The sequence below is a fragment of the Mustelus asterias genome, chromosome 22, assembly GCF_964213995.1.
Source record: "Mustelus asterias chromosome 22, sMusAst1.hap1.1, whole genome shotgun sequence".
Lineage (NCBI taxonomy): Eukaryota > Metazoa > Chordata > Chondrichthyes > Carcharhiniformes > Triakidae > Mustelus > Mustelus asterias.
The window spans coordinates 39,193,404-39,219,585 of record NC_135822.1 but is presented as its reverse complement, the minus strand read 5'-3'; the positions used below and the strand labels follow the sequence as shown (position 1 = coordinate 39,219,585).

Below are 26,182 nucleotides of genomic sequence, written 5' to 3'. Positions count from 1 at the left end.
TTCAAGGGAATACAAGACTAGTCTATGCAATTTGTTTTCATTAGCTTCACCCTTTCAATCCTGATATCATTCTAGTGAGTCTGCAATGCACTCCCTAGGGAAGGCGATGGTCTAGTGGTATTGTCGCTAAACTATTAATCCAGAAACTCAGCTAATGTTCTGGGGATCCGGGTTTGAACCCCACCATGGCACGTGGTGGAATTTGAATTCAATAAAGAAATATCTGGAATTTAGAACCTACTGATGATCATTAAACCATTGTCGATTGTCAGAAAAAACTATCTGGTTCACCAATGTCCTTTAGGGAAGGAAATCTGCCGTTCTTATCTGGTCTGATCTATATGTGACTCTAGAGTCACAGCAACATGGTTGACTCTCAACCGTTGGGCAACTAGCGAGGGGCAATAAATGCTGGCCCAGCCAGCGACGCCCATGTCCCATAAATGAATTAAGAGAGTCAATCTTTCTGAGATGTAATGCGTAGAATTGAATATCGTCCCCCAGATGTGGTGCAACCAAAGCTTTATATAACTGTTGTGTAACTTCTATCCCCCAGCATTCCAACGTTCCTCCCCCCGCAATCAGGGACAGGCTCACACTCCCATTTTTCTATTGTTGAAGCTTTGATTTCACTTTGGTTTCCACAAATATCAATCAGGCAAAGGATGCGATTTTCCAGCCTGCCAATTGCCAGCATCGCCCAGTCCCGCTGCAAGTCAATGGACTGGATTGCCGAATCTCCCACGGTGGGGGCCAGAAACTCCCGGACTAAGTCTCTTCCTTCTGAAAACACGCTTTAACCTGGGCTGTCACATGTGTAATGTATAAACGGTGTGCAATGGCTTGGGATACAGAATGACGTTCCCCATAGACAGATGCAGCCTTACCAGCTACGCATCCAAAAAACAAAAATGTTAAAAACTGCCATCCATTGACAATAAAGCAGGTTGACAAATTACATATGCATAAAAATGCCATCTCATGCTGACCCAGTGTGTGGTCTGATGTTGAAGCAATTGAATGATTCAGTCAGGTTCATGCACAAAACGGGGTGGGGGGGGAAGGGGGGAGGGAGAGACATGCCAGATATAAATCACATGAAAATTGTCCAGTCTTCTGTCTGCATGCACTCTTTAAACATTATTCTACAGGGACACAATGCGCGAGAATTAACCGCGCCCAGTCAAACATCTCAGTTGCATCCGGGATCATGGGCTAATGTTGGTGTACACGCTCTGTTGAAAATGCAGGGAAGACTGGTTGGGGAACTGCTATCTTTGTAGTGGTTCTTTTTACATTCATTTTCTTTATCTCTTCACCTTGAATGGAACCAGCAAGAAACTCCTCCAAACACATGGGAAAACGGTGCCACAGAATATCACTCATCTGAGAAACGGGACATGTCTACGAGGAATGGATGAATACATTCACAGAAGGTATGGTATGGTAGCACATAGAAATTGGAGAGATTTCTGGACAAGTTGTTGAAGGGACTTGGGCGCTTTTTGAACAATATATTCTTATCTTGGGAGAGGGTGACAAGAATTGCCTGTGGCACCAAATGATGTTCAAGGGTCTTGGGTTGTCCTTTGTAGGTTCTGCTTGGCTCATGAAGAATGTACACCAACATTTTGATAACTTTTGAACAGGAACATTGGAGGTAGATACGCACGTGAGAGAGAGGGGGGGTAAAGAAATTCCAGAAAAATTAACTTCATACCATGCCAACTTACATTGTTGGTATCCTGCTACTGTTTCAAATGCCTGAAAATGGACCTGTGGCGTAGCTGTGGAGTTAACATGTCAGATTAAATATCTAGCGAATAAGTATCTATTACATGAAGTGAGGAAAATCATACCCCATTCTTTTCCTGACATTGGAAGACTTGTAGCCAAACTTAAAAAACTGCACAGTTTGATTCAGACTTGTGTGTCCGTGCAATGATCCCATTGAAAGTTTAAAGCTTAAAGTTTATTCATGTCACAAATAGGTTTACATTAACACTGCAATGAAGTTACTGTGAAAATCCCTTAGTCGCCATACTCCGGCGCCCATTCGGGTACACTGAGGGAGAATTTAGCATGGCCAATCCACCTAATCAGCATGTATTTCAGATTGTGGGAGGAAACCAGAACACCCGAAGGAAACCCACGCAGATACGGGGAGAATGTGCAGATTCCGCATAGACAATGACCCAAGCCGGGAATCGAATCGGTCCCTGGCGCTGTGAGCCAGCAGTGCTAACCATTGTGCCACCATGCCACCGAGTGTTGTCGGGTTAAGCAGCTAAAGCCCTAAACTACAAGAGTGCACAGGTTCAAGGTGAGAGGGGGAAGTTTAGGGGAGATGTGCTGGGAAAGTTTTCACACAGAGGAGCCTGGAATGCACTTTGCTGGAAGCAGGCACGTTATCAACGTTCACGGTGTATCTTGACAGATACATCAACGGGAGTCGAGGAGAGGGATAAAGACCGCATATGGGCAATAAGTAGTGGATCTAAATAAGGATTAGGAATCGGCGCAGGCTTGATGGGTCAAAGGGCCTGTTCCTGTGCTGTATTGCTCTTTGTTCTAAACCCTATTCTAGCAAAAGAATCCCAATGAGGGGCATCACAAAACAATAGATGAGCACATCCAGTTAAATTGTAATCGTCTAGAATTAAAATATATTGATTCTATTCAATTAAGGGATCTGCACTGAGTCAGGGTCCAAGGTACTGAAACTTATTTTTCAGGCCATCATTTCACTGTATACAGGTAAGTCAATTCTCCAGTAATGTATGTTTTCAAGAAATCTTGATACTTTTAATAGCTTTAATCATGATGCAAAGTCTTGAAGACAACAGAGATAGGAAGGAGTGAGGCCACAGAGGGATTTGAAAGCAAGGACGAGAATTTTTAAATCAAGATATTGATTAACCAGGAGCCAGACCAGTGAGCGCAGATTGACTGGTAGGACAGGACTGGGCTCAAGTAAGGGTACGAGACCACTGAAACCTCTGCTGGCCAAGTTTACACAGGGTAGAATGTGGAAGACCAGCCAGCAGTGCTTCGGAAAAGGCAAGTCGAGGGAAAACATAGGCAAGAATAAGAGTTTGGAAACAGGAGTTGTGGCAAGGACAGAGCCAGGCCATGTCACAGGGGGACAGCCAGTTTTTATGATCGCGTGGACAGATGATCGGAAGCTACTCTCGGGGTCAAGTGCGACACCAAGCTTGCAAATGGTCTGGTTCAGTCTTGGGCAGTCACTGGGGAGACGGAAGAAGTTGGCAGCTATGGAAAGGAGTTTGGAGTGAGGACTGATACAATGGGCCTTGCTGTTCCCAATATTTAAATGGGAACAATGGGATATTTTTAACATCTACTTTATTCAGTAAATAGTATGTAAGGATTTTACCATGAAGGAGTGCCACTTCAACGAGTAAGGCTTTTCTTCATATGAAATACTTTTACTATACAAGTTCACCACGATGGATCCCACTGTACCTCTCGAACACAACCATACAGGAATTGAAAGAAAATTGTAACTATTTAAAGAATGACGGCAAACTAGTTCGGGAGCCTGTACACTGCTTGCAACTTTGTTTAACCAGAAATTTTACAATTAAATGTAAACATTTAATTAAGGAGATGGGCATACCCTCAGAATGCAGCATGGTCCAATGATAGGCTGGCAGCATCAGCAGCATTGTGCAATACTCTCGCTGCAGTTTGTGCATTCCAGGACATTTCCAATGTTGGGAATAAATCACAAAACCAATGACCCCCATCAATACCAGGGTGCAGCCAGCAACATGCAGAAATGCAAGAGGAGGGAATGGAAGACTCAAACGCACAGGACATCCGCTAAAGTCAGTACAAAGGAGTTTTGCAGTGAGGCGGAGGAGCAGAAATTGATGGAGAGAGCAGGACAAGGCTGGAGGGAGTGAAGAACAGGCACAGGGGCATGCGGAAGTTCAAACCTATGATGCAAAGATGTTTAGAGTTGGACTTTAATTCTTACTGAAAGGGGACCCAATTACAGCAAAGAATATGAAGTAGAGGCAACCAAAGCTAAAAAAAGGTATCTTTGGGGAAAAAAAATCATTGCAAAGGCAATTGGTTAAAAAGAAATTGCAAAAGGACTCTGATGAAATTTCCGTGAGGTTGAAAAAGCCGCTACTTCACCAAAAACTAGGAACAATCTACACGATCAGCCGACTTTACTTGAAGCATATGGCTCCCTTTTTTAGTTTCTACCAGGAAGGATAGAATTAGGAAAGGCCATTCTCCGCACTGAACACAATTCTGACTCACCACCCAACTTAATTTACAGAATGAGGAAAATCTCCCGAGAAATTCTCTCTGAACCATAACATGGTCTCCAGATTACAGATCCCGTTTGCAACTCACATTTCTTCCAGTCTAACCTACTGAAACAAAGAGTGGAATTTTATTGCCCCCCCCTCGCGGTGGGGGCAGGGCTACAAAATGCGGTGCGCCGCTCAGAAAGATCCACCGATTTCGACAGGACTGGAAAATCCCGCCAGTGGGAGGGGCTGTAAAATTCCACCCTAAAACTGAGAATTCTATAAAGAACACACACAGATCAGTCTGCATCTGTGGACAGGATGTGGAGATGCCGGCGTTGGACTGGGGTAAGCACAGTAAGAAGTCTCACAACACCAGGTTAAAGTCCAACAGGTTGTCCACAAGCTGTGGACAGAACAGAGGGGTCACCTTAATGACTTTATTCTTTCTTTAAAACCACTGAAGGGAAACGTACGCAACCAAAAAAAGAAATCGACTCCTCTCTCCATTAAAATTGATTGACATTCTCGTCATTCAAAACTACTTGGAGAATTTCCTCTGCTCTCAATAAGAATATTAGACCACCAGATAAGAATTCCCAGCTCACTAGTTATTCTGTCCACCCAACCCCTATTGAATTTTTTCTGTCTGTTGACCCATCCCAGAGCATTAACAGCAGCCATGAATTGTACAACCTTCCTATAACTGCAGTAGAAAGGAAACTTGACTGTTGAAATCTCCAACTATAGGTGGTTACATTTGACTTTTGGTCACCTGGCAAAATGTTGATTGATCAGGACATTGCCCTGAGGAATGAACCCCCAGCAAATGGCTGACACTTATTCTGTTTAGCTGAAACAGGCGCAATGTGTATACATAGAACCATAGAAAATTACAGCTCAGAAACAGGCCTTTTGGCCCTTCTTGTCTGTGCCGAACCATTTTATGCCTAGTCCCACTGACCTGCACTTGGACCATATCCCTCCACACCCCTCTCATCCATGAACCCGTCCAAGTTTTTCTTAAATGTTAAAAGTGACCACTTTATCACTTTACCACTTTATCCGGCAGCTCATTCCACACTCCCACCACTCTCTGCGTGAAGAAGCCCCCCCTAATATTCCCTTTAAACTTTTCTCCTTTCACCCTTAACCCATGCCCTCTGGTTTTTTTCTCCCCTAGCCTCAGCGGAAAAAGTCTGCTTGCATTCACTCTATCTATACCCATCAAAATCTTATACACTTCTATCAAATCTCCCCTCAATCTTCTACGCTCCAGGGAATAAAGTCCCAACCGATTCAATCTCTCTCTGTAACTCAGCTTCTCAAGTCCCGGCAACATCCTTGTGAACCTTCTCTGCACTCTTTCAATCTTATTTACATCCTTCCTGTAACTAGGTGACCAAAACTGTACACAATACTCCAAATTCGGCCTCACCAATGCCTTATATAACCTTACCATAACACTCCAACTTTTATACATGTACTTTCTGTCCGCAAAGAACAGGGCCCTGTGTATTAATATATCTGGCATCCATTACATGCAAATGTGACAGAGTCAAGGTGTCTAGTCTAAATTTTCAAACAATGCTTGGCAGTTAAGTATCAATCACCATCAATTGGTGCATTTTCCATGGCAACACTTCTATTACAGTCCACTTGCCAACCAATCAGCACTTTATTCTCATATATTATGAAGTTGTTGTTTCCCCCTGCCTATCGTACTCTTGCAATTGTCCTGCTCTATGCAAGAGGAAAAACTTTGACAAAGTCTTTTTTCAGCAATACTCATGATTAATATTGTCACATATTCAGGATCAGGTGAACATACATTAATTACTGGATATCTTGGATATGTTGCAGATTTTTAAGTGAATGTTTTTCATGATACTAAGGAGAAACACATGCAAAAACACCCCTTTGCAATTCTTTGATCCAAATGTTGGCAGGACATCGAGCTGCCAGACATGAATCGTATGGCAATCCACCCAACTTGTGTGCACTCTTCCCTTCCTTCACTCCACACTACTCAAAGTGTCCACTGTGGCATTCTGTGCCTGTGAAGTGGTGAGCGGGTCATGAATTGATGACTCATCTCCCTTTCGCTTATACTCTCTCAAGCTGCAGCTTGAACCAGCTTAAAAGCTGGTTTTATTAGTGTTCCTTGAAATTGGCCAACATTGCTCCAGGGCCTAGATTTTCTCCATGAAGGAGAGGCACGTCCTATTTTTGTGGGGGCAGCGTTGGCAGTGAGGTACATTCCCCACATGCGCAGCTGGTCAATTACATGATCAGCTGCCTCCATTGAGGTGGGATTTTGGTAGGTCAGGTGTGTGAAAGCCAAAGTGTGTAGGTTAGACCAGGTCTGAACTTGATGGAATCATTTCAATAGCCAGGGTACGTCTCTGGAGAGGTTAGGCATCGCCTTTGAATCTGGTCCTGGAACACCTTTACAGTAGGTCAGATGTCCTTTGGAAGTGCTAAATGTAGGCATAAATATGGGCAAAAAGTGCACAAACTCATCGGAATGGTCAACAAACCTGGCAAAGAGAGCTGTCAATCTGATGAGGCTTTTAAAAGTTCAGCCCTTTAAATCTTTGAAAAAAAATTTCTGGAGACTTTTCATTCTGTCTGCTGATATAAGCCTGGGGGCTTCTATTATGGGGAGATGGTGGCAGTGATAATGTTGCTATTATAGTTGTAAGCCACAGACTCAGGTTAATGTTCTGGGGACATGGATTCAAATCCTATCACAGCAGCAGATGGAATTTAAATTCAATTAATAAATCTGGAATATAAATCTAGTCTCAGTAAAGGTGACCATGAAACCATCATCGATTGTTCTAAGAACCCATCTGGTTCACTAATGCCCTTTCAGGATGGAAATCTGCTGTCCTTACCTGGTCTGGCCTATATGTGACTCCAGATCCAAAGCCATTCAGTTCAGGGGCAATTAGAGATGCACAACAAATGCTGGCCTTGTCAGTGATGCCCACATCCCACGAAATAATTTTTAGAAATTATTGGATTAGTGCTGCCCAATTCATTTCACAACCATTCATTATCACAGCAGGGTGCTCTTCATATCAGAGGTTTATTGACAGCTACATTGCTATAGACTCTTTGATGTGGGACTCTTTGATGTGGGACTGTGGATTCCAATGCTTATTGGTATAAGGGATAGTGCACTGGAATTAAATGTTTCTTTGATACAAGGCTTTATTAGCTCATCAGTATAAGTTGATTTGATTTCTTGTCACGTGTACTAGGATACAGTGAAAAGTATTGTTTCTTGCGTGAGACACAAAGCATGCGGTTCATAGAGTACATGGGGAGATGGAAAAGGGAGAGTGCACAATACAGTGTTCCATTTACAGTTAGGGTGAAGAGAAACATCAGCTTAATATATGATAGGTCCATTCAAAAAGCTAACATTTTTCCTTTAGAATGAGACCTAGAGAAGATTGTTTAAATAATAGAGGTGTAATTTTTCTGGACACTAGAGTATAAACGCAAAACAGGGAGAGGATCAATCAATTCCTGATAGTAGTGTGATTTGCATTTGATTTTATATTTGCTCTGGGACACTTGCTGTTTTGTAAGTGTCCCAGACCAAATATAAAATCAAATGCAAATCACACTACTATCAGGAATTGATTGATCCTATCCCTGTTTTGCGTTTATACATAAACACCAACTTGAATATTGCTTAAAAGAAAGACATGTTGCTGAAGCTTTTCATCTATCACTCATCAGGACAATCACAAGAATGTCAAATTTCAAATGATCACAACAATTTATACGAGAAGGGAGAAGGGTGCCGACTGGCTGGAAAGTCAACTCTGATTGGTCAAGGCATTGCCATGGAGAAAATAATGGGAAACTAAAGGTTCTAGGAAATTCAAAGGAGCAGCAAATTGTTATATACAAACTGTCGCGATTGCTTGAAATTTGGCATTCTTGTATCTGTTCTGATGAGTGCAAGAAGAAAAGCTTCAGCAACACATCTTTCAACAATATTCAAGTTTGTACTACCAGGTGACTCTAAGTATCAACTTCTTTAGGTTTAGTTAACCTGTGCATTGTACAGTGATGGTAAACTGTTGTGCATTTGAAGAATCAATGTAGAGTCGTCGATCCCAACCTGATGTTGGTTTTCTTTAGGAAGCTGAGTTTCAAGGACTGTGGGGTTCTCGCACCATAAGAGGGGCCACAAGGGGAAAGAAATGTTTGGATCTAATTTGATGACCTTGTTTACAATATGACAAGAGATTTGCATATCAGTTTTAAAACCCACAGAAGTTCAGGGTTTAATTTTCCAATTCCAGTTTTGATCTGGATTTAAATTGACTAACCTAACTCTTTCTGCACTCCCAATTTTAGTGCAGTGGAAAACCTTGTGTTGTACTGCCAAATCCTTCATGTAAAGGCACTCTTAGATTACTGCCACCATTTTAAAGTCGTCACATTAAGTTCTGATCAAGAGTATGAAAGAGAGAAGTTAACTCTATGACGTAAATAGTGGGTCTCCCATAGTGTTGCTCCTTGGAAGTTAGATGATATGCTGTTCAGTATTGACAAGAACATTATCCTTTGGTAGAACTGTATCCCTTCATTATCTAATTGTGCAGTGAGCACAGGTTTAAAGGTCATTCAGGGCTGTATGGTTAGGAAGCCTTGAAATTGGAATCTGCATGTCAACTTCAATCTGTAGCATTTTTAAGGCAGTTTTCCTCTTGAAACCATGCGTCAGAACTTAAAATGGTGATCTGACTTTGAAATCATTGGCCTCCTTGTCAGGATTGTTGGAGGAAATCCGTGCACGTATCAACCAGTTGCAAAGAAAATTTGTTCCAATTTGTCTACTCTTCCAGAGGCATCTGAAACATGATGGGAAAGAACGCACTCTGCATGCAGCACTATTTTATTCACAGACTATTCTTCTTGCTGCCCACTTAACCATAGGACAAACTGTTTTCCAACAGTAAAGGTCTTATAAGTACGTGGTGTATAATTCAAATACCATTTGTACCAAGCATATAGAAGAATTAAGACTTTGGTCATAAAAAGGAATACTTGAGCTTAAGGAGATTGGACAAGTTCACATAATAAGTATCATAACTGTTCCCATATTATCAATTAATATCATTCAATAAATTAACTGGGATAGAACATTATCGCTGGTTGGTGGTAATATTCATTACTAAAGAATGAAACTGCAGTAAAAGTTTTGAATCTGATTGCAATAAGCCAACAAGGGTTCAGCTGGAATCTTTAGAGCAATATATCACCAACCAAATGCTATCCCGAACCTGGAAATCAATGTCAAAGTAACTACACAGCAAAGCAAATGTTTTAAACCAAAAGAGAAAATGCTGGAAAATCTCAGCAGGTCTGGCAGCATTTGTAAGGAGAGAAAAGAGCTGACGTTTCGAGTCCAGATGACCCTTTGTCAAAGCTAAAAGGCAAAGAAAGTGGGAGATATTTATACTGCAGGATGAGGGAGTGAAAGATGAGTCATAGCCACAGAAACCAGTTAATAGCTGTCCACAGAGAAAATAAAGGGTGTGAATGGCCAAACAGCAGAGAAGGAAGGGGGGGGGGGGGGGGGGGGAGGCAGGGGGTGGAGAATGGATGGGACAGGGTTAAGATTTAGAAAAGGAGAAGCATAGGGGAGAAAAGGTAAGGGATGGCGCCTAAAGTAGGGGGAAATAGAGTGGGAAGAAAAATGAAGAAATACAATAAAGAAAGAAAAGGTAGAGAACAGTAAAAAAAATTAAATAAAATAGAATGAAAACAAAAGGGTGGGGTAGAGCAAATCATCTGAAGTTGTTGAATTCGATGTTGAGGCTGGAAGGCTGTAAAGCGCCTTGCTGGAAGATGAGATGCTTGTTCCTCCAGTTTGCGTTGAGCAATTTCAAAGAACAACAGTCAAAGCAAATGTTTTGTTAAGAACTCTTATAACCATGTGGAACGTAAACACCAACATGGGCCAGTTGAGCCGAATGGCCTGTTTCTATCTGGTAAATACTATGCAGTTCTATAAAAGCTCTGATGAAATAAAATTCAATTAAATTCCTATAATATATAACATGACTTAACAGAGAAGAACCAAGTCAAACAAATATTATTTTCTTGTGCTGGCTATGACCAGAATGTAGCTCAAGACAAGGAGAGAGCAGAAATACAAAACTGGGAACAAGTCTGTAAAATCTGGCGAATGCCTCTGTATGGCATCAAGATCTCAAAGGGGCAAGGTTTGATTGTTATGTCTGCCCCTCACCTGAAATTTAAATGTTAAGAGTGTTGAGAGATTGATGAATTGATGACACGTAAAAGAATGAGCTTCTTGTGGCCTTTCCTTTGCCGAGTGCTCCCCGTCCCATCCTGAACTTCCACCTGGATGATCATTCTCGTGGATGCAATGTCTGGACTGAGTTTTGTGAATGGACAGATCATCACACCGCCCAACCCCTGGTTAATTTATTGAATTATGAATCAGATCCCTTCTAATGTTGCCTCTGTGGTCTTGAAATTGAGAGCACCGTACTCCCAATGCTCTGTGCAAGCCCAATTTCAGACAAGAAAATGAACTACTGAAAGGAAAACATTGAAACCTTTATATCAAAATGCAGTCCTTAAAATGAGATGCTGATCAACAGAGATGAACAGTGAATGAATGTATGCAAAAAAAAAGGGTAAAAAGCAATGATGCGTAGATAGCAAGGTTTGAAGGCACTTGATTATATATAAAAAAGGCTAGGCACACACATGCATGTTAGTATATGCAAAAGCTTTACTTCTGTACAAAATACAATAAAACAGATTTACATGGCTTTTATCTTTGACTTGGTTCACCATGAATAATGGTGGCAGGAGAAAGGGAGGTAATTGTGGATAAATATTTCACATTGTATCAATTAAGCACCGGTAACAGCTGTGATAAAAAGCACCATCTTATCAGGAACTTTGTGAACGTAAGCAGAAAATTCTGGAACAAGGGATTTAAACGGCTCACAGAGCAAGCCACGTAGTAAGAGCAAAAAACTGTACAAACTGTTTCAATAGCATGATCAAAAACATCTCGTTTCCCCAAGATCCTGCCATCGTGCCAATGGTTGCTTGTGAAGCCATGAAGGACCCAAGCCGTCCACGGCTACCTTTGCTATTGCTACAGGGACTGCTCCGTGAAACACATCTCCCGAATGCTGGCATCATAAAAGTCCCTCCCCACCACAGCCCTTTAAAACAGCTCAGCAGCTGAGGTTCAAGTTTCCGATTCTGTACATAACTCTTTCAATTGTAAAACCTGACAGCAGCAGAAACTCATTCTTGTTTGTAACACTTCTCAGTGCCAGTCTGACTGATCAGAAGTGTACATTCGGCCTTTGAAAAGAATACCTGCTTTCTGTGTAGAGAATAACAGTGCAGCATTAACCTATCCACGTGACCCTTAGTACAGTTGATGGGCAGTGATTGGACTATTCTGTCATAAGGTAAATTTGGCCAGGCACCTACACATTCTCAATTTATTTAAACTGATATTAGGCCAATGATTTACATCACTGGATGCTGACTATGAGAGCTGACCATTTCAATCTATTATTCTCTGAGGTTCCGCACTATTTTTCAGCACACGATGGACTGCCTCTCGAATTCTGTATTAGCTGGGAGAGTGGAGTTGGGGTTTATAACATGACCCTCTGCCAATGTTTCTTCTTCAACAAAGTTGTACCTGTAACAAGAAGCATCGCCAGAATGCCTGTCCGGAGATAAATCTTGCAAAATCACTCCCAATGATCTGATCTAGTCAAACACAGCCAATGCTATTTACCAGTGTTCCTACCATCTCAGGTTTATTAGCATTTGTCTGATTTTGAATCAATTTTACAATGCAGTTGGATTAAACTGACAATACTGGTAAATATTTTTTATGATTCCACTGAAGGGTCTATTGCACATTAAAAAAAGGCCACTACGTTGCCATTTAAAATCGCCAGCTGGAAATTCACAGCAGTTTCATACCCTGGACTAAAATGCTCAGCTGCCATTGCTGATCTTGGGGCTCAACCAGGTGATCTGAGCCGTGAGGGAAGTGTTCTGATTTCACCTCTGTACACCTGGTCATTAGTGCCATAGTCAACTTCTCCTCATCAATCATGCCAAGTCTTCTGCCTCCTGCATGTTTTCCCCCGATTAAATGGGTTTAAAATCAGCAGGTGCACTCATTGTGCCTCGCGGCCATTAAGTGAAACATATCGGGACCAGCATTCAGCCGCTCTCGAGTGAAATGAACTGGGAACAGAGCAGAGTTCTACTGTAGGACCTCAGCAACAATCGGAAAAAAAGACACTTCATTATGAAATTTCCATTCCCCTTCTGGTGCAGACTCGATGGGCCGAATGGCCTCTTTAGCACTGTAGGGATTCTATGATTCTTACTAGTCAGCTTTGCTCTCCTTGCTGTCCAGCAACAAGCGACTGCCAGTTCTGGTTCCTTGGTATGCTGGACTCCTATCTAAAAAGGAATTAAAACCATTGCAGTGCACTGAATCTTTTTTGCCATTAGCAACAATTGCCTTTTACTCAATCAATGCAGGATAGATTCTGACCCTGTGCTGAACCAACAAATCGATTTTATTCATTCGTGGAACATGGGTATCACTGGCTAGCCAGCATTTATTGCCCATCCCCAGTTGCCCTTGAGAAGGTGGTGGCAAGATGCCTTCTTGAACAACTGAGTGGCTTGCTTGGCAATTTCAGAGGACAATTGAGAGTCAACCACATTGCTCTATGTCTGGAGTCACATGTAAGCCAGAGCATGTAAGGACAGAAGATTTCCTTCCCTGAAGGACATTAGTGAACCAGATGGAGTTTTCCGACAAATGACTTTGGTTTCAATGGAATCAGTAGATTCTTAATTACAGATTTTTTAAAATTTGAATTCAAATTCCACCATCTGCTGTGATAGGATTGGAACCCGGGTCCCAGAACGTTAGCTGAGTTTCTGGATTAATAGTGCAGCGATAATATCATTAGACCATCACCTCCCCTTTCAGAATTTGAAATGGGAAAACATTATCCCATCCTTTTTCTCATTAACCTCCCTAAGTAACTAAACAATGAAGGTTGGCAGTTGTGTGAGCATTCTTCTAGACTAGAAAAAGTGGAACCAATGTTAACCTGGCCTCCACACACATTTTGAAAGCAAAAATCTTCACTGCTAGTCTCTGTACAGAAAGCAGGCCAACTCATCATTCATCTCAGTGCAGACGCCAGTTCGATACATTTGTAGCTCAGTGTTGCTCTGTTCAAGGGCTCAAACAAACAGCTGACTGAATAATGCATTGCAGGACCATCCCTGCTCCTTATAAAATGGGTTTTACAGTGCACAGCAAGTGAAAGTTGAGTTCTCAGCTAATCTTACCTAAATAAAGGCAGGCCAGGCATTTAACGCCAGCAACTCTAGTGGGCAAAATCCGAGAACAAACCCTTTCTGAACTAGTTAACAATCGTATTTACTGGCTTTGATTATATGGCGAGAAAACAAATCCTGATCAATCTAGTCATTTTTTTTTGGTTAGTTTGGTTCTTGCAAATAACAAGCTCATTCAGAGTTTGCCTGGAAATCCTTGCGACTGCGGCAAATGCAAACTGTTAATTTTGTACAGTTTATGGTAGGATTCAATCAATTCAAGACGAAGGTTGCCGCTGCATAAATTGTTGTGTGGGAACAGTAGTGTCAACAACAGGAGCATAAAACAATATCCATGGATATAAAATTACACAAGGCAGGCCGTTTGTAGCCACAGGCAAAGAGCTACCCAATTAGTTCCACTTTTTCCCCAATGGCCCTCCCCCTTATGGGACAATTTATCTGCCACTGGTGTGACAATAAAGAGCCAGAAGATGGGAATTGAGAGGTCTTATCATGTCATTATTCACACCCAGAGCCTCTGCAAAACATGTCTTCCAGCCATTGGAAGCCCCTTCTAATAATAGCTCCTCCAAAACAGATGGTAGGAGCAGGAAGGCCAAGAGGCAAATTACTAAATTAAAATAAATTGCAAAATAGAAAGGTAAAGAAAGAAAGGAGGAAGGGAGGTCATGCATAACAAATTTGGTTGAATTTTTTGAGGTGGTGACCAGGTGTGTAGGTGAGGGTAGTGCAGTTGATGTAGTTTATATGGATTTCAGCAAAGCCTTTGACAAGGTCTCACAAGGCAGGCTTATAAAGAAGGTAAATGCACATGTGATACAGGGTAATTTGAGAAAGTGGATTCAAAATTGGTTTATTTTTCTTCCCCCCCGCCCCCCCTCCCACCCCACTCTTTCCCCCCCTTTCCTTACCTTTTCTCCCCCTTTGTTCCACCTTTCCCCCCTTTTTCTAAATTTTACCTCTCTGCCACCCATTCCCCCCCTCCCCCCACACCTTTCTCTGTCACAGTTTACCCTCTGATTTCAGCTTCTCGGCCGTTTGGCCAATCACACCCTTTATTCTTTCTATGGACTGCCATTAACAGTCTTTTCTCCTTGTTTCCGTGGCTCTGTTTCTCTCCTGACGGATGCTGCCAGACCTGCTGAGATTTCCCTGCATTTTCTCTTTTGGTTTCAGATTCCAGCATCCGCAGTAATTTGCTTTTATGAAAATTGGTTCAGTGTAGGAGGCAGAGGGTGATGACAGAAGGTTGTTTTAGTGACTGGAAGCCAGTATCCAATGGTATATCACAGAAGTTCCCAATTATTCATCATTCATATAAATGACATAGGTGACTATGTGGGGGTTAGAATTAGTAAGTTTGCAAATGACACAAAGATTGGCAGGGTGATTAACAATGAGGCTGAGTGTCTTGGACTACAGGAAGATATAGACGGAATGACCAAATGGACAGAGAAGTGGCAGATGGAATTTGACCCTGAAAAGTGTGAGGTGATACACTTTGGAAGTAGTAATTTGACAAGGAAGCATTCAATGAACTGCATACCTCTGTGGAACAAAGGGACCTTGGCATGTTTGTCCATAGATCTCTGAAAGCAGATGGATGTTAGTGGGGTGGTAAAAAAGGCATATGGGGTACTTGCTTTTATCAATTGAGGCATAGGTTACAAAAACAAAGAAGTCATGTTGGACTTGACAGAACTTTGGTGAGGCCACAGCTGGAGCACTGTGTGCAGTTCTGGTCGCCACATTATCGGAAGGATGTGATTGCATTGGAGGGGGTGCAGAGGAGATTCACCAGGATGCTGCCTGGGGTGGAACATTTAAGTAATGAAAAGAGGTTGGATAGGCTTGGGTTGTTTTCTCTGGAGCAGAGAAGACTGAGGGGCAACCTGATTGAGGTGTTCAAGATTATGAGGGGCATGGACAGGGTGGATAGGGAGCAGCTGTTCCCCTTCGTTGGAGGATTAGTTACGAGGGAACACAAGTTGTAAGTGAGGGGTGGGAAATTTAGGGGGGATTTGAGGAAAAGCTTTTTTACCCAGAGGGTGGTGAGGGTCTGGAATGCACTGCCTGGGAGGGTGGTTGAGGCGGGATGCCTCACATCCTTTAGAAAGTACCTGGGTGTGTACTTGGTATGCCATAACATTCAAGGCTATGGGCCACATGTTGACAAGTAGGGTTAGGTGGGCAGGTCAGGGTCTTACATGCGTCAATGCAGCATCGATGGGCCGAAGGGCCTCTTCTGCACTGTACTATTTTGTGATTCTGTTTCGCAGTCAATGCAGTGCAGGAAGATAGGGGAGGTGAACTGGATGATAGAGACAGTACAAAAAAAAGATTATTAAATGTTTTGGGCGGCACAGCGGTTAATACTGCTGCCTCACAGTGTCGGGGATTGGGTTCAATTCCAGCTTCGGGTGACTATCTGCATGGAGTTTGCAAATTCTCCCGTGTCTGCGTGGGTTTCCTCTGGGTGCTCCAGTTTCCTCCCACAGTCAAAGATGAGCAGGTTGGGTTGATTGGCCATGCTAAATTGCCCTTTAGTGTCACGGGGATTAGCAGGGTAAATACGTGGGGTTACGGGGATAGGGCCCGTGGGATTGTTGTTGGTGCAGGTCTGATGGGCTAAATGGCCTCCTTCTGCACTGTAGGGATTCTATGATAAATTTTCTGGTTCTATTTTAGGTGTAGTTGGCAGCTTATTCAGCCATAATATCTCTTTGGCTGGAACCTCTTTCCCAAAACCCCTTTGCCTCAAAACTTCCAAAAACCCCTCTGAACTCTTTTCCTCTGACCACAGCTTGGCCCTCTCATTCTCATCCGGCTTCCTTCCTTCATTACTGTGAAGTGTTTTTCTTCCTCAATATAAAACCCTCAAGAGTTTCCCCTGCACAACCAGACTTGTAGAGAGAAAGCTGTTATTAATTTAATACTGGGTTAATATAGTGCAGTCATAAAAGCTGTCCTTCAAGTTTGAGTAGATTTATTATTGTGATAGGTGTGCTTATATTTCAACATCACTGAGAGTCTGTCTGTGTTTGAAGGATGGGAAAAGTCTGTGGTTACATTGCTGGAAATATATGTTAAGATAATAAATTTCATAGTGGGGCTTTGAGAAAAATCCCTCTGGGAACCTTAGCTTAGAACATTACCTCTGGTGTCCTAAATTATTTGTTACTGATTTAACGTTATTCTTCGATGACAGTCCCTTCTCCATGAACTATCCTGATTAACTGAAGGAATCTGTTCAACTTGATTGGCAAATGGGAATCATAGAATCCCTACAGTGCAGGAGGCCACCATTTGGCCCATCGAGTCTGCACCGACTCTTCAAAAGAGCATCTTACCCAGGCCCCATCTCCATAACCCCACCTTTATACCCTACTGATCTCCCTAACCTACACATCTTAAGACACTAAGGGACAATTTATCATGGCTAATCTACCTAACCTGCACATCTTTGGACTGTGGGAGGAAACCAGAGCACCCTGAGGAAACTCATGGGGAGAACGTGCAAACTCCACGCAGACAGACACCCAAGGCCAGAATTGAACTTGGGTCCCTGGCGCTGTGAGGCAGCAGTGCTAGCCACCGTGCCACCGAAGGTTGTGGATTAACATTCCCAGTGAGAAATTGAGCAGAATATCTAAGCTGATGGCCCAGTACAGCACTGAGGGCCTGTTGAATTTTGTTAAAACAGAGACCGTTACGTCCATCCCAGTGATTCAAATATACAACCCTTGCCGCCACTTAAAAGCGTGTTAGTGGTTTCTTGGTTGAACGTCCCTCACTTAACGACCACCAAACATAGACTGGCCATGGCTGTGCGTGGGATCTTGCTGTGTGTAAAATGACTGTCACGCTTGCCCCAGTGACTTCATTTCAAGGTAATTCATTAATCATACAATGTCCTGATCCGCTTCCGAAACGGAATCTGTCCTTTTGCTAACTTGTTCGATTCACTCGCTGCCAACTGTGCACTCCCCAGCAAATGCAATTTGATTCCCGCAAAACAGCAGCAATTGCAACCACTTCCCGCCACTTCCCTGACAGAGCCGTTTGAATCGGTGGTGCAGTTTAAATTTAGAGCAGCTGCCTAACTTTGTTTGAGCCCTATTTGATAAAAACAGCGGCAAAATCCAATGAGTTCCAAAAAAAACGGGTTACAGTTCATTCAGTACAGCTAAACAGGCCATCAGTGACAGAACTCACAGTTAAATAAAACAGATAATTACACACAAGTTAATGTTTTCATAAAAATACACAGGATCAGGAGGAAAAAAAACATTCTACAACTTTACAGCACCAATCAAAATAAATCAGAAACAAGCACCTTTGGAATACGGGAACTTCACTGAAATCTGGATGGGAAGCCGCTTTTCCCTGGTTATTCACACAGTTAACATGGCTTTGAAATGTGTAAAAATGTGTATGAGCCAACCCCATCAATAGCATATACAACGCACGGGGGAAACGGAGAGAAGGAGGAGGAAAATAAAATGTGAATTACACGGCCTTCAGTTGCCAGGGTTCCTGGAGCAAGGGAGAGAGAGAGAGAAAGCCTAACCTTATTCTTGTAAGATTTGTAAATGCGTATCAATACAATTTGGTGAGATCGATCTTTTATCATTGTAAAAAGGATCAGCGTGCCTCCAATAGTGTATACTTAAAAATTAACCAGCTTCTTTCTCAGTGTACGCTAATCAGATACCGTTAAGTATATACTGTCAATGGGGTTGACTTCAACATGCTGGTTCGCATTGACATTTTACAAGTGGTTCTAATGCCAGTGGAAAAAAAACAACTCTTGTTTACTGCTTCCGAACATGGAATTGTCAATTTCAATTAGTCATTTCAGTGTCTGCTGAATAATTTAAAACTGTTAAGTAGATCTTTTCGATATGCAGCCCAGTGTTCTTTCTCTAAAAGAGAAAGAACCTGTTTATGACATGGACAACTTTCCGAGGAGTTATAAACAATGTCCACGCTGGGTCATAAAGATGGTAGACTCTCTTGGGAGGGTAAGGGGTTGGATGTTGATTTGCGAATGTCCAAAAGGCTCGCTTGCTGCACCACCAGAACATGACCAGTCACCTCATCACCCACGGCTACCCTGGTGTCTTAACAGAGCGTCAGCAGAAATAAACCTCACACCGATGGAAAGGAACACCAAGACCAAGACCAGGACCAACACCAACAGAAACATTGAGGAGGTTAAGAGAGGGGACTGAGGCAACCTGCATTTATTTTATAATGTAATCATCTGGACTTCAAAATAATGCAGAGGAGGGAGTTTGGAAAGAAAATGTTTCAAGGAGGATGGGCCAAATGGTCTCACTTCTGTGCTGTAAGATGCTACGAGAGATGCCACAGACACTGCTAAAGTCATTAAGGATAGGGAAGAGGATGTGATCCAAGGAGCCTACATTAGATGCAAGGAGCGCCATGAATATTTTTTGGCATTTTGCCCATGAAGACTCGGAGATCTACCGTTCAACTCTTCACAACCCCTGCCACCACAGGTAGACAACGCTTTCACGTCACAGTATCCCGACTATGTCTTCCGTTCAGCAAAAATATCAATTTCCTACAACAGGAGTCTGCCACCTGGATCTAATATAACTGGAGGTGCAGGGTTTTGTAAACCGAATGGTTTTCAAATGCTCAGATTTACAGGATAATATGGTTAAATCTTTCTTGTGTTTATTCCACGACCCCTACAGCAAGCGATAAATACATAAAATATACAGTATGCGAATTATCTACAAGTTACAATGTGCAGTGCAAACAACTGTTGTGTAAATAAAGGAAGTAGATTTAATAAAAAGTGTAAGTATTAAAACTACCTAGATTTTAGTTTTCACATTTCAAAGGGGGCATAGAAATCACTAATTGCAAGCTTCTCTTTCTTCACAAGCTCTGGCTTCTAATTGTAAGAAGGAGAACATTATGGGCTAACCGTATCAATGTTCGGGGGAACATCACAGACCACTTCATGTCAATATTCAATTCTAGTCAGATTGCAAAACAATTACTGCACACAGGGACAGCAGTAGGCCATTCAGCTCCACCAGCCTGCTCCCCAATCAGGGCCAACACGGTTTTTTAATTCCACCTAACATCCTTAGTTCCAGTTTAGCATAACTTTTGTTTTAAAAGAGGTCCCACTGCTAACTGCACTAACTCCTGCTGTGCTGAATTTATGACCAACTCTACGTGCCTTGATACATTCACGGCTCTTGCTAAGCACTTTTACGGATGACCTGCAGAGATTACCTCGATATGGTTAATAGAAGTCCTTCAGGTGAGAACATTATAGAAAAACAAATTAGCTCAGGGCCTCCAGATGCACCTCTTTTTATCCCCCCTTCTAGTTTGCAGCTCTGGCAGAGTGTTAAGACAGACTTTACTGAAACCTTACGGAGATAGATATCCCCTTTGGGAACAGGCCATGATCAAGAATTTTCTTCCAGCTAACACCAGCCAGAAAATACAGATCAAGGATTTCCTTGGGGACTGTCAGCCATGTTGTGCCTAACTAATGTAGGGCTAAGGAAAATTAAATGTCGTGAACGATAATAAGACAGTTAGCTAAAAGAAACTCTTCAACCTTCCCCAAGAAAGCTCCTATTATTTACTAAAATCAAATTCAATCACCATAAATATCGAAATGGGGGTCATTCTCTATTTAATAGGGCCAAATTGTACTAAAGAGGGCAATAAAAAAAAAACATACCCAATCAGAAAAGTCTGTATCGCAAGGCTGCATTTGAAAAATTTAAACAGGTGAGCAAGGGGTCAGCCACAGCAAAGGGGAAGCAAAAAGGAAAGGATAAAGCAGAGAGGTGTCAGGGCAAAGCACAGCGCTGTTTGCAGGTCAAAGAGCACAGGGAGGCAGTTGGTGGAATGCCATGCACCATGGGAGGAGAGGATGATGAGTACTCAATGGTGCAGTTCACGAACCTGATACGTGTAAGACAGCAGTCCCCTCGTCCATGGCGAACATGTTGGAGCCTGTGCAGATGTAGACACCAGCATCCTCACGGCGAACATTGCGGATGGTCAAGATTCCATTGAAATCCACTGCAGTGTTTGGGAGTTTACCTCCAAGTTGCCGGGTCCACACCAAAGTGTACGCGGGGGACTGGAAGTCAAAATGAAATGAAACGTCACATCACCCAGAACACCAAACATTCACAGCAAGTCTATAATCAATACTACAGCCATGAAATAGCAAGAAATCTGCATTGGCAATGATGTCCACGTGTAAAACTGTTAATTACTGCATTGACGTTTTGCAAATTGAGCAATGAAAAGATGAAATTCAGAAGAGTGCTGGTTGGCTGCTGCGCAGTGGGTAGTCCTCTTACCTGTAGGTTAGAAACCCATCTCCTGGCTCAGTATTCAGGTTGAGACTCCAGCGCAGTACTGCAGGTGTGTGGCAATGTCAGAGCTGTCGTCTAGTGGATGGGATGGAAAGTTGAGGCACTATCTGCCCTCTCTAGTGGAAGGAAAAGATCTTGTGGCCATGTCCAAAGAACTCCCAATGACCTGGCCAATACTGGTTCTTCAGATACCACTACTAAAAACATTAAATGGCCGCAATTTCCATGGAGTGAGAGCCACAGTCAGGTTGTCACTATGGGGGAGGAGGAGGGAGGCGGGTGGGGGGGCCTGTTTCCAGCACAATATTTTTTAAACTAACACAAAAGATTGCAAAAAAACCCCGAGTTAAGCTGAAATTAATTTACGTTTAAAGTTCCTCGATCTGTTGTGCTGGTTATGCCAATTTTGGGCAAGTTATGCCGATAAAACAAACTCAGTGAACAGAAACACCCAGACGATGATCTGAATTTCCGAATGCTACTTTGTTTAAGTACCAGCTTATCACACGAGTACCACTTGACTTCCAGCCAGGGACTGGCTGGGGGACATTTACCTGACTCTTTGCTGTGCAGATGAAATTGACAGTGATGCCAGATCTGACTGTTTGCGTCCTTGGTTCTTCCACGGTCACTGTTATGGCTTTCAAGGAGGGGACTGCGGATAAAACGGGAAGACACACATTACAGATATATCCAGAAAAGTCCAGCACTGGCAGCAACAACACCACGCTGGAAAGCCCAATGTTACAGAAATAGGACCAGAATTTGCATCTGGTTGTTCTGCGGTCGTGTTAAATCTTAAACGAGGAAAATCCTTTATTACAAAGAGAGGAAAAAATCAGAATGGTAAATAAAAACAACACATCACAAAACCACCGAAGATGGAGGGATTCACAGGACTGAAAGAGCTAACAGATGAATCCCCTTCCGAGCGACTGATGGAACTAACGTGAACAGCTACCTACACAGAACTGTACCAAGTTAGTTTAGATTTACTGGTTTCAAGTTGGAAATAAATAATATACCACACTGTTTCCACTCACACTTAAGTGTGACTCAGCTGCAGTAAAGCAATTGTTACAATAGATTAGTGGTCTCTCAGAGTGAGAAGCCTCCCTCCCCACCCCTCCCCAGGGTTATGCATTGTAAATTTACCAAACAACTTTCATACTGACAAGATCGCTCAAAGCGCCTGCTCGCTACATGCTTTGATAAATGGCAACATTCTTTGCTCCAGTTTTTTTGATTCATTTGTTGGGACATGGGTGTCGCTGGCTGGCCAGCATTTATTGCCCATCCCTAGTTGCCCTTGAGAAGGTGGTGGTGAGCTGCCTTCGTGAGTCCCTGCAATCCATTTTCTGTGGGTTGACCCACAGTGCGTTAGGGAGGGAATTTCAGGATTTTGACCCAGCGACTGCGAAGGAATGGTGATATATTTCCAAGTCAGGATGGTGAGTGGCTTGGAGGGAAACTTGCAGGTGATGGTGTTCCCATTTATCTGCTGCCCTTGTCCTTGTAGATGGAAGTGGTCATGGGTTTGGAAGGTGCTGTCTAAGGATCTTTGGTGAATTACTGCAGTGCATCTTGTCGATAGTACACACTGCTGCTACTGAGCGTCGGTGGTGGAGGGATTGAATGTTTGTAGATGTGGTGCCAATCAAGAGGGCTGCTTTGTCCTGGATGGTGTCAAGCTTCCTGAGTGCTGTTGGAGCTGCACTCATCCAGGCCAGCCTATATGATCATGAGGAAAACCTAGTAACTAAGGAGCAATGTTGTCATTTGGAAATACTGGAGGTCCTGCAGGGGTTAAACTGCCCAACATGTAAATTCTGTAGGTGCTGCCATTTTGTTAATTCAAATTCACTTTTTGAACACGGCAATTTGAATGATCTTATTGCCAAATTGATCAATTTAAATAAACCGAAGCAGGAAGCTTCTTGGACTCAAACCAGAATTTGAATTAACACATAATTGAAAGCAGGTGACTTCTGGTTGAGCGTAATGAACTGTACACTTTTGTAAAAGGAGTTGGTGCTCAGAGTGCTTAGGAGGGAGGCGGTGGCGCAGTGATATTGTCACTGAATGAGTAATCCAGAGACCCTGAGCAAGATCTTTGAACCTTGGGTTCAAATCCCGCCACGGCAGATGGTGAAATGTCAATTCAACAACAATCTGGAATTAAGAATCGACTGATGACCAGAAACCATTGTTGGAAAAACTCCATCTGGTTCACTGATGTCCTTTGGAGAAGGAAATCTGCCGCCGTACCTGGTCTGATGTGATTCCAGAGCCACAGCAATGCGGTTGACTCTCAAATGTCTGCCGATGTGGAGGGCAATTAGGGACCAGCAATAAATGCTAACCCAGTCAGCAATGCTCAGTTCCCATAAAGACAAATTTAAAAAAATATCATAAGCTCTCTCTCTCCTGATGTTGTCCAAATGCTGTTTTAAAAACCACCGAAGATGGAGGGATTCACAGGACTGAGAGAGCTGACAGGTGAATCCCCTCCCAAGTGACTGATGGAACTCACATGAACAGCTACCTACACAGAATTGTACTAAGTTAGTTTAGATTTACTGGCTACAAGTTGGAAATAAATATTATACCACACTGTTTCCACTACTTAAGGGTGATTCAACTGCACTAAAGCAATTGTTACAGTAGATTAGTGGTCTCTCAGAGTGAGAAGCCTCCCCTCAGGGTTAGGTAAATTTACAATGCATTCCAATCTGACAGGATCTCTCAAAGCGCCTGTTTGCTACATGCTTTGATAATTGGCAATATTGAGTTCAGCAGTAGCTGCCAATTCTACTCATCTTTTTTGTGCAATCACATGTTGCAAACACATCAATGAGAACCATACTTCAGCAATCATATGAAAGGTAATTAAGACCAAATACTTCTTGACCAAGTAATGCTCACTGCTCCTCCATGTTGATGCCCTCATTAAAGTTTATTTATTATTCACAAGTAGGCTTACATTAACACTGCAATGAAGGTACTGTTAAAATCCCCTCATCGCCACACTCCGGCCCCTGTTCGGATACACTGAGGGAGAATTTGGCATGGCCAATATACCTAACCAGCACGTCTTTCAGACTGTGGGAGGAAACCGGAGCACCCGGAGGAAACCCACACAGACATGGGGGAGAATGTGCAGACTCCACACAGACAGTGACCCAAGCTGGGAATTGAACCCAGGTCCCTGGCGTGGTGAGGCAGCTAACTGTGCCGCCCCATTAGCCTAAACCCAGTAGCATAGGGAAACATAAGCTTCAACAAGCTGGATTTTAAGAGTTGCCACAGCTCTCCCATTCCTCCCAACCCAGCTAACCAGGGTGCCCATCCATGTCGCCAATGGCTGCCCCGTAGCAATTTAAAACTGGGAGCAGCATTAAGATGAGACGCCAGCCCCTTTCTGGGGAGCAACTTGCGCCTTAGAGAGCTGCCAGCCAATCAGATGGCCGGCAGCTGTGTGGTCCTACGATTACAAGGTGGCGAGATTACTGCCGGGACTCCAGACTGTCCGACCGGGCCAAAGGGCATGGCTAAGTCTGGGGCCGAGGGTCTCAGCGAGGCGGACGAGGGGGTAGGAAACTGGATTCAAAAAGATCATAGGCAAAGGGAAGGATTAAGGGAGTGATGATAATCCTCTGTTGGGCTAAAGGAATGTGCAGAGGAGGTTCCTTTCCCCCCCCACTCCCCCCGCCCTGGCCTGATAACACCAACCTGTGCAGATAAAGCTCCGTCCCAGAGTTGGTAAAATACCCATGGGGTGGGTTGAGGCCCCTAAGTGGCCACTGAAGGTCCTCAAATGGGCTCAGAGGACAGGTGGACCACCTGAAGCGTTCCCATCACTGGATAGGCTATTGGGGAGAGGCAGAGGGGGCAAATGTGTAGAGGAAAGGCCATCTGCCGGATTTTACATACCCCCTTCTCACCCGCAACCCGCCGTGCGTGGGAGTTTAAAATCCATTTCTCAGGCTCTGATGAAAAATGTGGCCTCACTGGTCAAACAACATCATAACATTTGGAAACATACACGAACAGAAAATATTGCAAGAAATAAAGCTTGTGTAATCCAGCATACGCTGGTTCACAAATTATTCTTAAAAATGACTGGTGCCAGATTTAGTTCTTTTTTCTGTGGGCTGTATCACAGAACAAGGGTCATTCTTCTGAGAGCAAAGAGGACTACTCATGTACCCACACTGATGGAACAGTATACGTTCACTTCAAACCAAGATGACGGATCCTTCTTTTAAAAACAAGTAGTCACAAAAACAAGAAAGAAAGATATCAAATGGTGGAGGGGAAAGAGCTGCACTAAGATACAGAAATCTTCAATTTCCTGGAGATTGTGTAAATGAGATTTGAATTGCTTCTGTGCTGCAGCGATTAGTTCAAAGTATAGTAAGAAGTCTCACAACACCAGGTTAAAGTCCAACAGGTTGATGAAGGAGCAGCGCTCCGAAAGCTCTGATTCCAAATAAACCAGTTGGACTTTAACCATAGAAAATTACAGCTCAGAAACAGGCCTTTTGGCCCTTCTTGTCTGTGCCGAACCATTTTATGCCTAGTCCCACTGATCTGCACTTGGACCATATCCCTCCACACCCCTCTCATCCATGAACCCGTCCAAGTTTTTCTTAAATGTTAAAAGCATTTACCACTTTATCCGACAGCTCATTCCACACTCCCACCATTCTCTGCGTGAAGAAGCCCCCCCTAATATTCCCTTTAAACTTTTCTCCTTTCACCCTTAACCCATGCCCTCTGGTTTTTTTCTCCCCTAGCCTCAGTGGAAAAAGCCTGCTTGCATTCACTCTATCTATACCCATCAAAATCTTATACACCTCTAACAAATCTCCCCTCATTCTTCTACGCTCCAGGGAATAAAGTCCCAACCTATTCAATCTCTCTCTGTAACTCAGCTTCTCAAGTCCCGGCAACATCCTTGTGAACCTTCTCTGCACTCTTTCAACCTTATTTACATCCTTCCTGTAACTAGGTGACCAAAACTGTACACAATACTCTAAATTCGGCCTCACCAATGCCTTATAT

The 26,182-nt window shown here is 43.1% G+C and overlaps 1 protein-coding gene across 16 annotated transcripts in view; it reads right to left on the bottom strand.

Annotated features, from left to right (window-relative positions):
* hspg2 (heparan sulfate proteoglycan 2) overlaps window positions 1–26,182 on the bottom strand; it is a 515,715-nt gene that overhangs the window by 154,125 nt on the left and 335,408 nt on the right. For 13 of the 16 annotated variants that reach the window (XM_078239173.1, XM_078239177.1, XM_078239169.1 and 10 more), the window contains 3 exons: window positions 21,670–21,770; window positions 20,694–20,874; window positions 1,734–1,787 (listed from right to left, as the gene is read on the bottom strand). In XM_078239173.1, coding sequence (XP_078095299.1) covers window positions 1,734–1,787; window positions 20,694–20,874; window positions 21,670–21,770 — 336 coding nt within the window. The remainder of the gene's footprint in view (window positions 1–1,733; window positions 1,788–20,693; window positions 20,875–21,669; window positions 21,771–26,182) is intronic. The other 3 variants (XM_078239184.1, XM_078239175.1, XM_078239183.1) reach the window with 1 other exon arrangement.